General features: G+C 41.5%; 1 protein-coding gene across 6 annotated transcripts in view; it reads right to left on the bottom strand.

Annotated features, from left to right (window-relative positions):
• ccdc88ab (coiled-coil domain containing 88Ab) overlaps positions 1–13,105 on the bottom strand; it is a 56,951-nt gene that overhangs the window by 18,137 nt on the left and 25,709 nt on the right. For all 6 annotated transcript variants that reach the window (XM_053479667.1, XM_053479668.1, XM_053479663.1 and 3 more), the window contains exons 4-9: positions 12,340–12,409; positions 5,348–5,406; positions 4,313–4,396; positions 4,090–4,230; positions 2,990–3,165; positions 827–908 (exon numbers count right to left, since the gene is read on the bottom strand). In XM_053479667.1, the coding sequence (XP_053335642.1) occupies positions 827–908; positions 2,990–3,165; positions 4,090–4,230; positions 4,313–4,396; positions 5,348–5,406; positions 12,340–12,409 (612 nt within the window). The remainder of the gene's footprint in view (positions 1–826; positions 909–2,989; positions 3,166–4,089; positions 4,231–4,312; positions 4,397–5,347; positions 5,407–12,339; positions 12,410–13,105) is intronic.

The following is a 13,105-nucleotide window of genomic DNA, read 5'->3' as shown; positions in this document are numbered from 1 at the left end:
CCACAGGTCAAATTCATGTTGCAATATCTTTACAATCCAGCATTTTAGAATAATTTTTTTTTTTCAGGTATGGTCTTTTCATGTAAAATTTTAATTGGCTAAGTTTCATCTGAATGAGAGTTAAGATCCTTGAAATATTAAAATTCAACAAAGTAACAGACACTACAGACTTAAAAGGGCTTGAAATTCTATTCCGCAAATGTGTTTCTTTTTATCTAATAAAAATATAAATGTGTATGCGTATTTACAGAAAAGAAAAACGAAACATGGATCGGGTGATAGGAAGAAGCTTTAATTGTTATGAAAAATGGTGATCACTTTTTTTTTAACCGGAATCAGTTAAAATTTGCTGCAAAAAAAGCTGTAGAGTATTTATTTTTAAGGATTTCATAAATGTAAAAGTTGTAAATTTAATAAACATGAATCGATTCAGAATCAAAAATCAATCCATTGATTCAATGAATCTAATTAACCACCAAAAGGCCGATTAAATCACACTGCATTTTAAATGATTTATTACACACCTCCTCTCCTAAAGTCATCTGCGCTATCTATATTTTGTGTTTTATGCTCAGTGCTCAATTGTTCCTACTCATTTATTAAAAAATAGTCTTAATCCTAAAGCAGCGGAGTTACTCCTCATTCAGTGGATTGTGGATTTATTTCCTGACACGTACATTAAATTATAAAAGCAATAAGTCTGTAATTTCCACTATAGCACTGTTGTGATGGTAAGATTTATCACAAAAAGGGAGATCATTGTCTGTATGTGTGTGTGTGTGTGTACGGGTAAGTGCCGAGTGTGGGTCCGAGTCATGTTTTGTACCTCCTGCTGAATCCTCTTCAGCTCTTTCTCCAGGCTCTCCAGTTCCTGTCTGCAGTCCAGCAGCTGCTCGCTTTTCTCTTCTCTACAACACACACACACGCACACACACACGCACTTTACATCTCTCATGAGCTCATAATTAATTTCATTTTTTAATGAGATTTCCAGTTCTAACTCAGGAGTCGAGGCATAATAAACAAACATAAAATAATATGATTTCTTTTGAAGTAATGAATATATTTAGGATCCTTTTTTTTTAAGGTTTAATAAAAATGTTCTTAAGTCACAATTAGGAAAAGATTTATTCATGTTTATGTTTAAAATTTGCATTAGGGTTCGGACTGCTGTGAGTTTTTTTCCCCCTTGTGCAAAGAATTCTCAAAGAGGAAAAGAAAGATAAAAATAAAAAGAAGCTCTGAGGGCATGCAAATCTGCAACCGTCTCATGTGATCTGAACAAACACACACGGCTCTGTTCTGTCCCGTCCTGCTCCGGTCCTCACATAACTGTCTCCTCGTCCTGAGTCACATGACCTTTATTACCCTCGCCACTATATTTGAATAACGTGTATAATGAGTTAATGAGAGGTCTATATGTTGGCTAATGTAAGAAGGTGTGTGAGGAAAACACACCTCCATCTGGTTCATGATGAGAAACGTACATTCATGTGCTGTGTGTGTTTCTGTGTACAATCTGATTCCAGTTAGCAAGTCATTGTTGCCACACCAGAAGGAGAGGGATGTGTCGCAATAAACACTAGCTCCATGCTCTAATAAAAACCACACGGAGACACCCCTAAGTAGGCCAAAGACTTTTCAAGAATATCACGCATGCTAGATTATCTCGTGATCTGGGTCGAATCCCTCAGGCACCTGATCCGCAGGCTGCCCGACAGACAGCAGTGTTTCACCGCGTCGACATCACAGAGTCACGACCTCGTGCGAGGAGAACAAAAACAAAGCGCTGCCTCGCATTATGTGACAACTGCAGCATCTCGAACGCGGCTATTAAACTTCCCGATTAGCGAAGCCGGCTGCACTTTAAATCCAACTTCCTCTAGTCTTTAAAAACCGCTTCTCTATCAGCACGACCGCTAGTTCTAAATCACGCCGCTGTGCATTGTCTTTCAAGGTTAATGTGCTCTTAAGGGGGAAGTTCAATTATTTACAAGGCTGAAACAACAAAGTGTATGGACTCTGGCCAGGGCCCTGCAGAGGAACTGCTTTATAAAAAAAAAAGGAGAGAAAAAAAAGATAAGAGTGCTCGTTCTGTAATAAGTCAACATGTTTCGGGAAGTCCACAGGAAGTCAGTCGAATCATGAGTAAGGATGAGGGATGATGATTTGCAGAGTTATTCAGTACTGTGACATCAGGGTTCGATACTCCGAATCAGTTTAAAAGAAAAATGAAGAAACAGTTTTTGATGGTCATCTGAAAACATGTCATTTTACTGCTATGTCGGAAAAAAAAATTGTATTTAAAAAACATTGGTGGGGTTCGAGAACATTGCGGCATTTTATCCCTTTCCAAAAAAAAAAAATACACACAAAGTTCACAATGGCTGAGAGGTGCCAAATTTTTTGTAAGGACCATAAAGACAGTAAATACTTAATGACAAATGAGGTTATCTAAAGTATTTTTTACTTATACTATTAAACTGAATTTTAATAAAAAGTTTTAATTCTGTAACTCTCGTTTGTTCCTATGTAAAATTAAGTGAGTCTCCAGACCAGAAGAGGGCGATAGTTTGTATTTGTTTTTTACTATATAATTCCAAATTGCATACGATTTCTCAAAACTGTGTACAAAATAATATGCGACATAGCAGTAAAATTACATGTTTTCAGATGACCATCAAAAACAATTACTTAATTTTTCTTTGAAACTGATTCGGACTGAGTATCGAACCCTGATGTCACAGTAGCGAATAATTCTGCAAATCATCATGTTATGTATCATCCTGTTACACGCATGTTATCCTGTGGGCAAACAAACTAGCTTAGCTACAACTTTAGCTAAAAATACGTAGCTTCAGTACAGTTCATAAAGTTAAATTATGATAAACAAATAAACTGAAGCTATCTATGTTTTTATCTAGAAAGAAGTCATGTTATACAACATCAGCATGTGGGTCAGGTGTCGACGTCGGTATGGTGTACTCACAGCTCCTGGCGGAGGCGTCGGATCTTGGCCTTGGCGTCTGCCAGCTCGACGCTGAGGTGCTGCCTGCTCTCGGTGCGGCGCATGCTGGGCGAATCGCTAGGGGACTGGGCGCAGGGCGGAGGAGGCGGAGCCGGGCACAGGCCGCAGTCACGCTCCTGGGTCAGCTCTACGATCGTCTGTGGGAGGAGATAAGAAGTAGATGCGACCTCAATACAACATGGAACATCGCTGGAAAGGGCAGATTTATAAGCAGCATGGCACTAAGCTGCAATACAAACTAATGCACAAGAGAAGCTGCAGTCATTATACTCAATTTCTCGACCCTGCATTCCATCATAAACCTGTAAAAGCTCCTTCGTGTTATAAAAGCGTATTGCATTCTTATTTATTGCAATATCAATATCGTCTCGTGCTACTGTAGAGCGCTTTAGGCTTGGGCCTGGAGCTTTTAACCGTAACAGTAAAATGGCCGACTGCGAAGAGAGCGTTGGCTGTCCTCGGAGACAGGAAGCAGATTAAGGTCAGCTGTGCGACTGTGGTGCAGAGCAGCCGGCCGTGATGATTCCACTAAATAGAAACCAGGAGTGCGAGCGAGAGAGAGAGAAAACTCTTCAAATGAGGTCACGTTTGATAGAGTGAGACACGACCATCTAAAAAAAAAAAAACGTTTTGTGGGGAAGTTCGGTCAGTGAAATGCTGGTTTTACTGGAAAAAAACTGGAAAAAGAAAAAATTCCACTCTTTGTGACTGGGGGTCATATTTAGATTTAGCTTGAGCATATTCGTGTCAATAAAACGTCCATTCAAGGACAGTGTGTGTGTGAAGAAGAAAACAAAGAGCATAAATGGCGTATTAATGAAGACCGTCCACCACTACTGATGATCTGTTGGCCATTATTCAGCCTCAGAGGAGCAAAAGATGCTGGGAATGTCTGCGAGGCTGCAGGAGCTCAAGGGCAGGACTGAGGTTAATCACCATCTCTTTCCAGTAAGGATTAAAGGTCTCCGTGCTAGCCAATCAGCATCCGGGATACAAACCCTGTGACCAATCCATATCCAAGTTATTTCTCTCTCTCTTTCTCTCTGTTTTATCTCTCGTACCTCCAGCTGCTCGTCTCTCTCGTCCACCAGGCGTCTCAGATGGAAGGCCAGGTTTCTGGAAAACGAGTCCAAATCCTCAGGCGGAGATTCGCCCCCTTCCAGCCACTGCAGATCCAGAACATTCTCCTGATTGTGGGTGACCTGTGGAAGAACAAACAAGTTAAAAAGAATCGATTCATCCACATTATGATTTTTTTTCACAATAAGGTCCATGTCTCCATACCTCCTGGATGTGAGACGCGATGGCCGCCTTGGTGTCAAAATCCAGCGTCTGGATCCTCTCGATGTACTCCTCCTTTTCCTCGCACTGCGAACGGACACAGAAGAGAGAATCTGGACGAGCTCAAAACACAAATTACTCTTGAGAGGTCACCCGCTGCTAAGTCTCCCGCTGTCCATGCTTATCTTAACCCTTAACCCTGTTCAGTGTATTATTAATAAGAGGGAAAAGGGGCCGGTTAAGGGGAACCCACGAATCGATGGAGCTGTGTGGAGAGACGAGGATGTGCTCCACGGGCAGGTCTGATCCGACGTTTTCCGTTTATAATCTAGACTTTCACTTTAAACCCTTTCCCATTAGACACTAATGTGACAAATATGCAATTAAATATATTTTTTTTAAATCAGGTAGAGGGGCAAATACTTTTTTACAGCACTATACTGCAATTTCAAAATATTGACTTCTTTTTGATATTTGCGATACAGCCTCAAATACAGGCTACAGGCGAATCCAGGCGAATCCATGTTCTGCATGCCAATTCTTGTGTATTATCACTCCGGATTAAAGTATTGGCCCCCCCCGGCTCGGGCCCGGTGAAATCACGCGACCGTCTGATTAGATGGAAGTGCACTACTAGAAAATGAATTGTATTTTCTCCCTGAGTGTGTGAGAGGGCACATGTTTGAGGAAGGAATTAAAGTATTGGCACCCTTACTTCCTGTTTTGGAAGTGCTGTCACAATTTCTTCTTCTTTTTTTTACGCTATATAGAGTTAAAGTGCTGTGTATCACTGTGCATGTGTGTGTGTCGATTAAAGTGGCCCCTGCCGTCCTACAGAGCAGCCGGCTCCTTGCCCAGAGCTCATCTTGGCTCCTGGCCAGCCGATGCCACCTGTCAGACTCGTTGCATTATCGCCTACTTCTCTTTTCACTCTGCACAATCTGGTGTCTCCCCCAGCTGCACAGTTACTGTAAATCATAACCAGGATGCGCATACGGGTGTGTGTGTGTGTGTGTGTTTGTCTGTGTGTTTCTATACCTGAACAGCACACCCGAGCAACAGCAAGAGCAGCTTCTTCACTTCGGCCAGGCCTTGTTCTGAAATCAAAGAAACGACACGGGCTTTAAATCATCATGATGTGTAAGCTTTAGGTGTACACCTGTTGAACAGAAATAGGGGAGAAAAAAAAAGTCCCATAATCCTCGGCTCCAGGACTGTGGGAGGCCCTGGGACGAGGCGCAAGGCAGCTGTTGGGGGAGATGAACTGTTAACACGGCAGAATTAAGAAGGAGAAAGCAGGTGGTTCGTCCAACTGGGCTGCTTGGCACTGATGGTTCCCGCTTGGCCCAGACGATGGGAGGGGCTTAAAGAGCGGCCAATCGGAGGCAGGCAAACATACGGGCTGTTTAACCAGCGTGAAGTTACGACAGTAAGGAGGCTGCAGGACACGGACATCGTCTTCACCGCAGGCTGGATACGTCCAGGATGTTTTTGTCCAGTAAAGTAGAAGCTGAACCATGACCGAGATTTATTGATTGATTGATTGATTGATTCATTCATTCATTAGGAACACAATTGAAAAGAAATGCAGGAACAAAACATGTGGCTTATGGGAATTACGCTGTCTTATTTATTAAACACTAATGTTAGAACCTGGTTACAGAATTTGTCGAAATAGTTAAAAAGTTAAAGCTAAAAATGATCTCTTCAGCTTTAATGTAATCAGAGATATTATTCTTATTATTTCAGGTTGAAGCCCATATACATGTCGGTCTGTCTTTCTGTATGGCAGAACTCTCTGTCTAACTTTGCCAAATGCACTTCCTGTTTAAAGTAGATTATTAAATCCGGCACATAACTTTTTGAAGCATCACTTTTACTCAACATTTTAATTTGAACGCATAACACTGGGATCTCAGTCCAGGTTTTTTAAAGGCCCCACCTCAGACTGATTTTAAACTTCCTGCAGGAAGAATAAACATACATCAATCTGTCCAATCATCTTTGAAGGTTCAGTTTTCATAGTGTACTTGCAATTTTTTAAGTAAACTATGCCGCGTTGCACTTTTGTTTGTGTTTTTTGAGGATTTTTGAGCTTTCTAGGTGCATTTCGATAGTTTCTGTGTGTTCTGCATTCTGAGTATTTATGGTAAACTATCGCGTTGATTGGTTCTGTTGAGTGGTGCGTATAGCCACGCCCACCTCGAATGAAAAAGTGCTATATTTGTCTAAAAAGGCGCTGATCGCTGTGATGTAATCTGGCACAGAATTACTCATAACGTCAACTTTTTGATTTATGGCAGTTTAGGCAAATACAGAAGGTCTGGCAAAGTTTCATTGAATTCTGTCTAGCTAGTTTTGTGTGACGCTGTGATAAAATCTAGCTGGACAGACAGAAATTTTCCTGAGACTGATTTCAGGTTCTCCAAATCTATGAAACTTAAGGATATCATTAAAAGAGCAATTTCTGACCAACGTACAGTATTGGCTCAGATATGGTAATCCATGGTAATCTGCGTAAGGGGCGGGGCTTGTACAAACACAGACGTGTCTAGTTAGCATAATCACACTAGATGAAGCGGATATAACCGCGACTTTGAGCGAGATTATCATTACAAAGTCCTCATTCTGGTGCGAGAAATAAAGAAACCTTAATCTGAAACTCCTTAGGAATTCTGTTTGTGAGATTATGGGAGGAAAAAAAAAAGCAGAAGGAGCTGAAAATGAGTGCTGCAGGATAAAGCGTTATACGGAATAATAAAGGAAACGTGATGCGCGTTAGTCACGCTGAGGAATCTGCATGCATTCTCCACACAGGAAATGCCTTCTTCCCTTTCTTTTCTTTTTTTTTCTTTTTTAGAAAAAAAAAATCATATAAAGATGCCCCCCCCTCTCTCTCCTTTCTCTTCTCTCATACACACACACACACACACACCTGGCTAGAAATCCTGAGGTGAAAATTCCTGCTGCTTTTAAATAAGGACCTGCTGGTTTAGCAGAGTGGTGTATAAACTATTCAAGGACATTTGGAGGAGAGAGAGAGAGAGAGAGAGAGAGAGGGATGAGGGGAAACAGCGCTCTGACTGAACCCCTGGGCCTCCCCCGGATCCTCCAATACACATGCACTGTTTTTTTTTTTTTTAAGCTCTTCCACCATCATGCTCGCCCTTCCGGGAAACTGGAGGTCACAGGGACCCTGACAGACCGCCAGCGCTTCCTGTGAACAATGAGCGATGAACAGGAAGAGGAAGCAGCTTCTCGAGACGGACCCCAGGGTTTCATAATTCTTTAGTAAAGAACGCTTTCCTGTAGAGATAATGGATGATGTCATCGATGACCGCTTCCTGTCTAGCGACATCCAGCATCGCGAGACACAACATTTGTAGGAATAAAATGATTATAAGCACTGTTCAAGCAACGTGCTTGTGGGTGTGGCCTACACATATTTTCTTTAATTCTGCTATACACGGAACACACAACGTATTTAGGTATTTAAGTTATGCTCAGGCTTGTTAAATTAGATTAGCGAAGCTATAGCTAATATAACTAGCTACTAGCGCTATAGATCTTGATATATGACCGATGAAGTTACATCATCCAAAGGCTGCCTGTGACGTCACCGCTCACCAATGTGAACGTCCATGCACGTCTAGCTATGCTAACAGGACGAGAACTGTCCGCGGCTAAACCGCACCTGTCCTGACTCGGTAGTTCTGTCCTCCAGTTGTCCTCAGTTCTGATGGATGAACAGAGCAGCTGTCAGAGACGCATCTGAGCGACTCAGCACAGCCTGACAGGACAAGAAAAGACGTCGAGTCAGCTCTGGGACATCTGTCTCTTTCAGACAGAGGGACGGAAAACAAAACAAAAGGATGGAGAAAGACACTGTGCAGAATAGAGAGACCGAGACAGAAAACGAGAGCAAGAAAGGATAAAAAGTCAGACTAAGAGGGAAAATTTTAAGACGAGCGAAGAGACAAAAGTGTTGAAGTAAAAGAGAGAGTGAGACTAAGAGGACAGAAAAGCCCAAGATAACTTTCTTCATCTGTATGATATTTGGTGTTTTTTATTTCATTTCTTAGTTTTTGTTTAGTTGTTCAAACTGTAATGGTTAAATAAAATTTCAATAAATATGTTAATATTTAAGAGTATATAATGGTAAATAGTAAGAAGTTTACTTTTTTAATACAAGATTTACTGTTTTTAACATCTTTCTAACCAAACTTTTTAATTAACGTAAAATTAAACTAAAAGAATAAAAAATGTACGAAAATTCATATAGATTTTAAATTGCTAAGAACTACAGAGAAAGCACATTTTTTACATCATTTTATGAATCATTTTTACATCATACAGTATGTGTAAAATTAGAACATAAATAAGAATAAGAACGTTTTAAACTGAAATGCCAATTAAACCATTTCATAGTTTTCATATATTTTTTTCATTTTATGAAATTCATTTAATACTTAATAAAATTTCATGAACTAAATTAATCTATGTTAATTCATTTACAATAATAATTCTAACAAATATTTTTATAATAAAATAAATTTATACATTAAAATCCAATAACTTACTAATAATACTACTTAAAGTCAGTATTATATATTTTACTTTATTATTTCTTAAATACTTTTAAATAAAAACATGTCTACTCCGATGGGGGAGAATTGGTTGGTGTTGGAACAGGAGGAATGTCTCCCATATTCTATTAATGCAATACTTTTATCACCTAAAGGCATAGTTAGTTCACTCTATAATCATAACCCAGTTATTCAAAATTCTGTTCGTATTTGGAAACAGTTAAAGACACATTTCAAATTTACCCAGATTTCATTTTTGCTCTCTATTTCAGCTAACCCTTCTTTTTGCCCTTCGATGTTAGATAGTGCATTTGAGTTTTGGAAAAATGTAGGGTTACGAAACATTGGGGATTTATATATAAATGGAAAATTTGCATCCTTTCAGCAGCTGTGTGAGAAATACAGTATTCCTACTAATCACTTCTTTAGGTACCTTCAAATAAGAGACTTTGTGAAGTCTAACATTTCTAATTATGTCACAGCTACACCCATGTATCTGGACACATTTCTGGAAAGATGTCTTAGAGATGCTAGTACCATCTCCTTGCTCTACAAGGGTTTAGAACAGATGAAATGTCCATCTATGGAGAACATTAAATCTGCCTGGGAAGAAGAACTTGCAGTAGAAATTCCAAGTGAAATCTGGGAACAAAGTCTTGAACAGATTCACAGATGTTCCATTAATGCAAGACATTGTCTCATTCAGTTTAAAGTGCTTCATAGGCTTCATTATTCCAAGTGTAAATTGAGCAAAATATTTCCAGAAGTGTCTCCATTATGTGTCAAATGTAAGTTTTCAGATTCCTCCTTGTCTCATTGCTATGTCTTGTGTCCCAAACTACAGTGTTTCTGGAACGGAATATTTCAAGTCTTTTCAGACACACTGGACAGTCATATTGAACCAGATCCTATATTAATTATATTTGGAGTTTCTGAAGAGTTTTTGAGACTTACACGAGTACAACAACAGTTTGTTTCATATGGGTTGATTTTTGCCAAAAAACTTATCCTTCTGTTCTGGAAGAAAAAAAGAAGTTCCAACTCTTAAATTATGGGTAACAGAGTTGACGAGTACTTTACATCTTGAAAGAATAAGATTTATCCTGAAAGACAAAATTTTGTTATTCGAAAAAATTTGGGCCCCTTTTATTTCCTTTCTTCAAATTCTGATTAATATGTTTATTATGCCTTCAGTGCCTGCTTTTACCATTGGATAGCACTTATGGGTCATGTTGTTATGTGGTAGGGATTGTTTTTTTTTTTTTATTTTTTTTTTTTTAACATTATTATTTTTCTTATGTTCTTTTTTCCTTTGTTATGTTTAAATGTTAAAATGCAAGTTTTACTTGCTTGTATTCAAAAAAAAAGTTTAATTACAAATGACTGTCTGTTAAAATTCCAAATAATAAAATATTTAAAGAGAAATAAAAACATGTCTCTGTGAAACAAAAACACTGAGTTAAAAAAAACCTCTTATTCTTAAGAAAGAAACTCTTTTTCTTTGTCTTTTCATTCCTCTACTGGTGTATCTTTGTGTATCTTTCTGATTTCGAGAGATCAGAATGGACGGAGCTGAAGGAAAAAAACAGCAAGAGCAACAGAGAGACTAAAAGACTGAGGAGACTCAGAGCAATATAGAGACAAAGAAAGAAAGAGAGAAAGAGGGAGAGCGGAGAGGTTCTGTTTAACCGATAACGGCCCCCATCATCCCCCATCCCCCATCCAGCTCTAATGACTGAGTAATAAAAACCACATGGCTGAGCAGTTACACACCACCGCTTTACACTGGATCAATGAGCTACTGAGGCACTGAGGCAGGAGCAACTGAGGCACTGAGACACTGGGCTACTGAGGCGCAGATCCACTAAGGCACGGAGACACTGAGGCATGGAGACACTGAGACACTGGGCTACTGAAGCACTGAGGCACAGATCCACTGAGGCAGGGAGACACTGAGACACTGGGCTACTGAAGCACTGAGGCACAGATCCACTAAGGCACGGAGACACTGAGGCATGGAGACACTGAGACACTGGGCTACTGAGGCACAGATCCACTGACGCCTGGAGACACTGAGACACTGAGCTACTGAAGCACTGAGGCACAGATCCACTGAGGCACAGATCCACTGAGGCACAGATCCACTGAGGCACGGAGACACTGAGGCACGGAGACACTGAGGCACGGAGACACTGGGCTACTGATGCACTGAGGCACAGATCCACTGACGCACGGAGACACTGGGCTACTGAGGCACAGATTCACTGACGCCTGGAGACACTGAGACACTGAGCTACTGAAGCACTGAGGCACAGATCCACTGAGGCATGGAGACACTGAGGCACGGAGACACTGAGGCACGGAGACACTGGGCTACTGATGCACTGAGGCACAGATCCACTGAGGCAGGGAGACACTGAGACACTGGGCTACTGAAGCACTGAGGCACAGATCCACTGAGGCAGGGAGACACTGAGATACTGGGCTACTGAGGCACAGATTCACTGACGCCTGGAGACACTGAGACACTGAGCTACTGAAGCACTGAGGCACAGATCCACTGAGGCACAGATCCACTGAGGCATGGAGACACTGAGGCACGGAGACACTGAGGCACGGAGACACTGGGCTACTGATGCACTGAGGCACAGATCCACTGACGCACGGAGACACTGGGCTACTGAGGCACAGATTCACTGAGGCACAGAGACACTGGGCTACTGAAACACTGAGGCACAAATCCACTGAGGCATAGAGACACTGAGGCATAGAGACACTGAGGCACAGAGACACTGGGCTACTGAGGCCTAGAGACACTAAGGCACAAAGCCATTGAGCTACTGAGGCCCTGAGGCACAGAGCCATTGAGGAACTGAGCTATTGAGGTACTGAGGCATGGAGCTATTGAGGCACACAGATAAAAGACATGAAGCTAAAGCGACACAAAGCTACTGAGGCACGAAACTAACAAGATAGTGAAGGACCAGGATATAGAGGCATTGGCATACTGACTAAAATACTGAGGCACTGAGATGCTTAATAGACCAAGATACTGAGGTAGCGAGATACTGAGGCCCTTGCATACAGAGGGACAGAGATACCAGTGGATAGAAATACTGAGGCACTGAATACGGAGGTACTGAGCCACTGAGCCATGCAGACACGGAGGTACGTAGCCACTGAGGCTGAGGCACAGATCTACTGAGATCCTGAGGGACCATCAGCATACTGAGTCACTGAGATGCCGGGGTACAGAAATACCCAGGGTCCGAGACACCGAGGTACAGAAATAATGAGTCACTGCGATACTGAGGTCCTGGGACACACAGATACAGAAATACTGAGACACCGAGGCACTGAGACACCGAGGCACTGAGAAACTGGTGTGAAACATACAGCATAAATCAATCTGTTGAGGAAATGAGGAAGATCAGAGTCACCTACCAGTGAGCGGGGTTCTGCCGAGCACCAGCACGTTGGGGAGAGGCATCATCACCAGCTGCTGCAGGGTCTCCTGAGCACAAAGAACACACACACACACACACATATCAGTCATCAGCCCGGGTCTCCTGTCCTCTCTGTCAGCTGTGTGTACCTGCTGTCAGCACTTATTCAGCTGTCAGTGCTCCACTACCTCTGATCAATACCGGGGGCTTTAACAGCACGTTCGGACTGAGTGTCTACGTCACCCCACACACACACACGCACACACACGCACACACACACACACACACACACATACACACACACACACACACACAAAAGATGCAGAAAAGCTGTCAGTAGTCAGGCTGATGGCAGGCGTTCATTTGCTCCGGGGTAAAAGTGTGTGTGTGTGTGTGTTTGTACCTGAAGCACTAAAAGGAGGTGAAAGTTTAAATCGCAGCACTAACACTGGAGACTCCTTCCAGAATTATTGAATAAACACATCTCTTACACAACATTTGATGATCTGTCGCTCACCGCACAAATAACGAGTGTGTAAATATAAACCCGTGATTAATGCGAGTGTGGGAAATTTCTAGCTAAACCAAGTAAACACACACACACACACACACACCAGGCAACAATGTGTTTAAGATTTTGGTCAGTGTGTTTTCTGCGACTTCTTTCTAATTACAAAAAATAAATAAATAAACCTTTTTTTGGTCATGTGAGGGAATTTTTTCCGAGCTTCAGTGGTTTAAGGAAAAAAAAAAAAAGCTGAAGT

Source organism: Clarias gariepinus, chromosome 20 (genome assembly GCF_024256425.1).
Source record: "Clarias gariepinus isolate MV-2021 ecotype Netherlands chromosome 20, CGAR_prim_01v2, whole genome shotgun sequence".
In the NCBI taxonomy this organism is placed as follows: domain Eukaryota; kingdom Metazoa; phylum Chordata; class Actinopteri; order Siluriformes; family Clariidae; genus Clarias; species Clarias gariepinus.
This window is presented reverse-complemented; position numbering and strand designations above follow the sequence as displayed.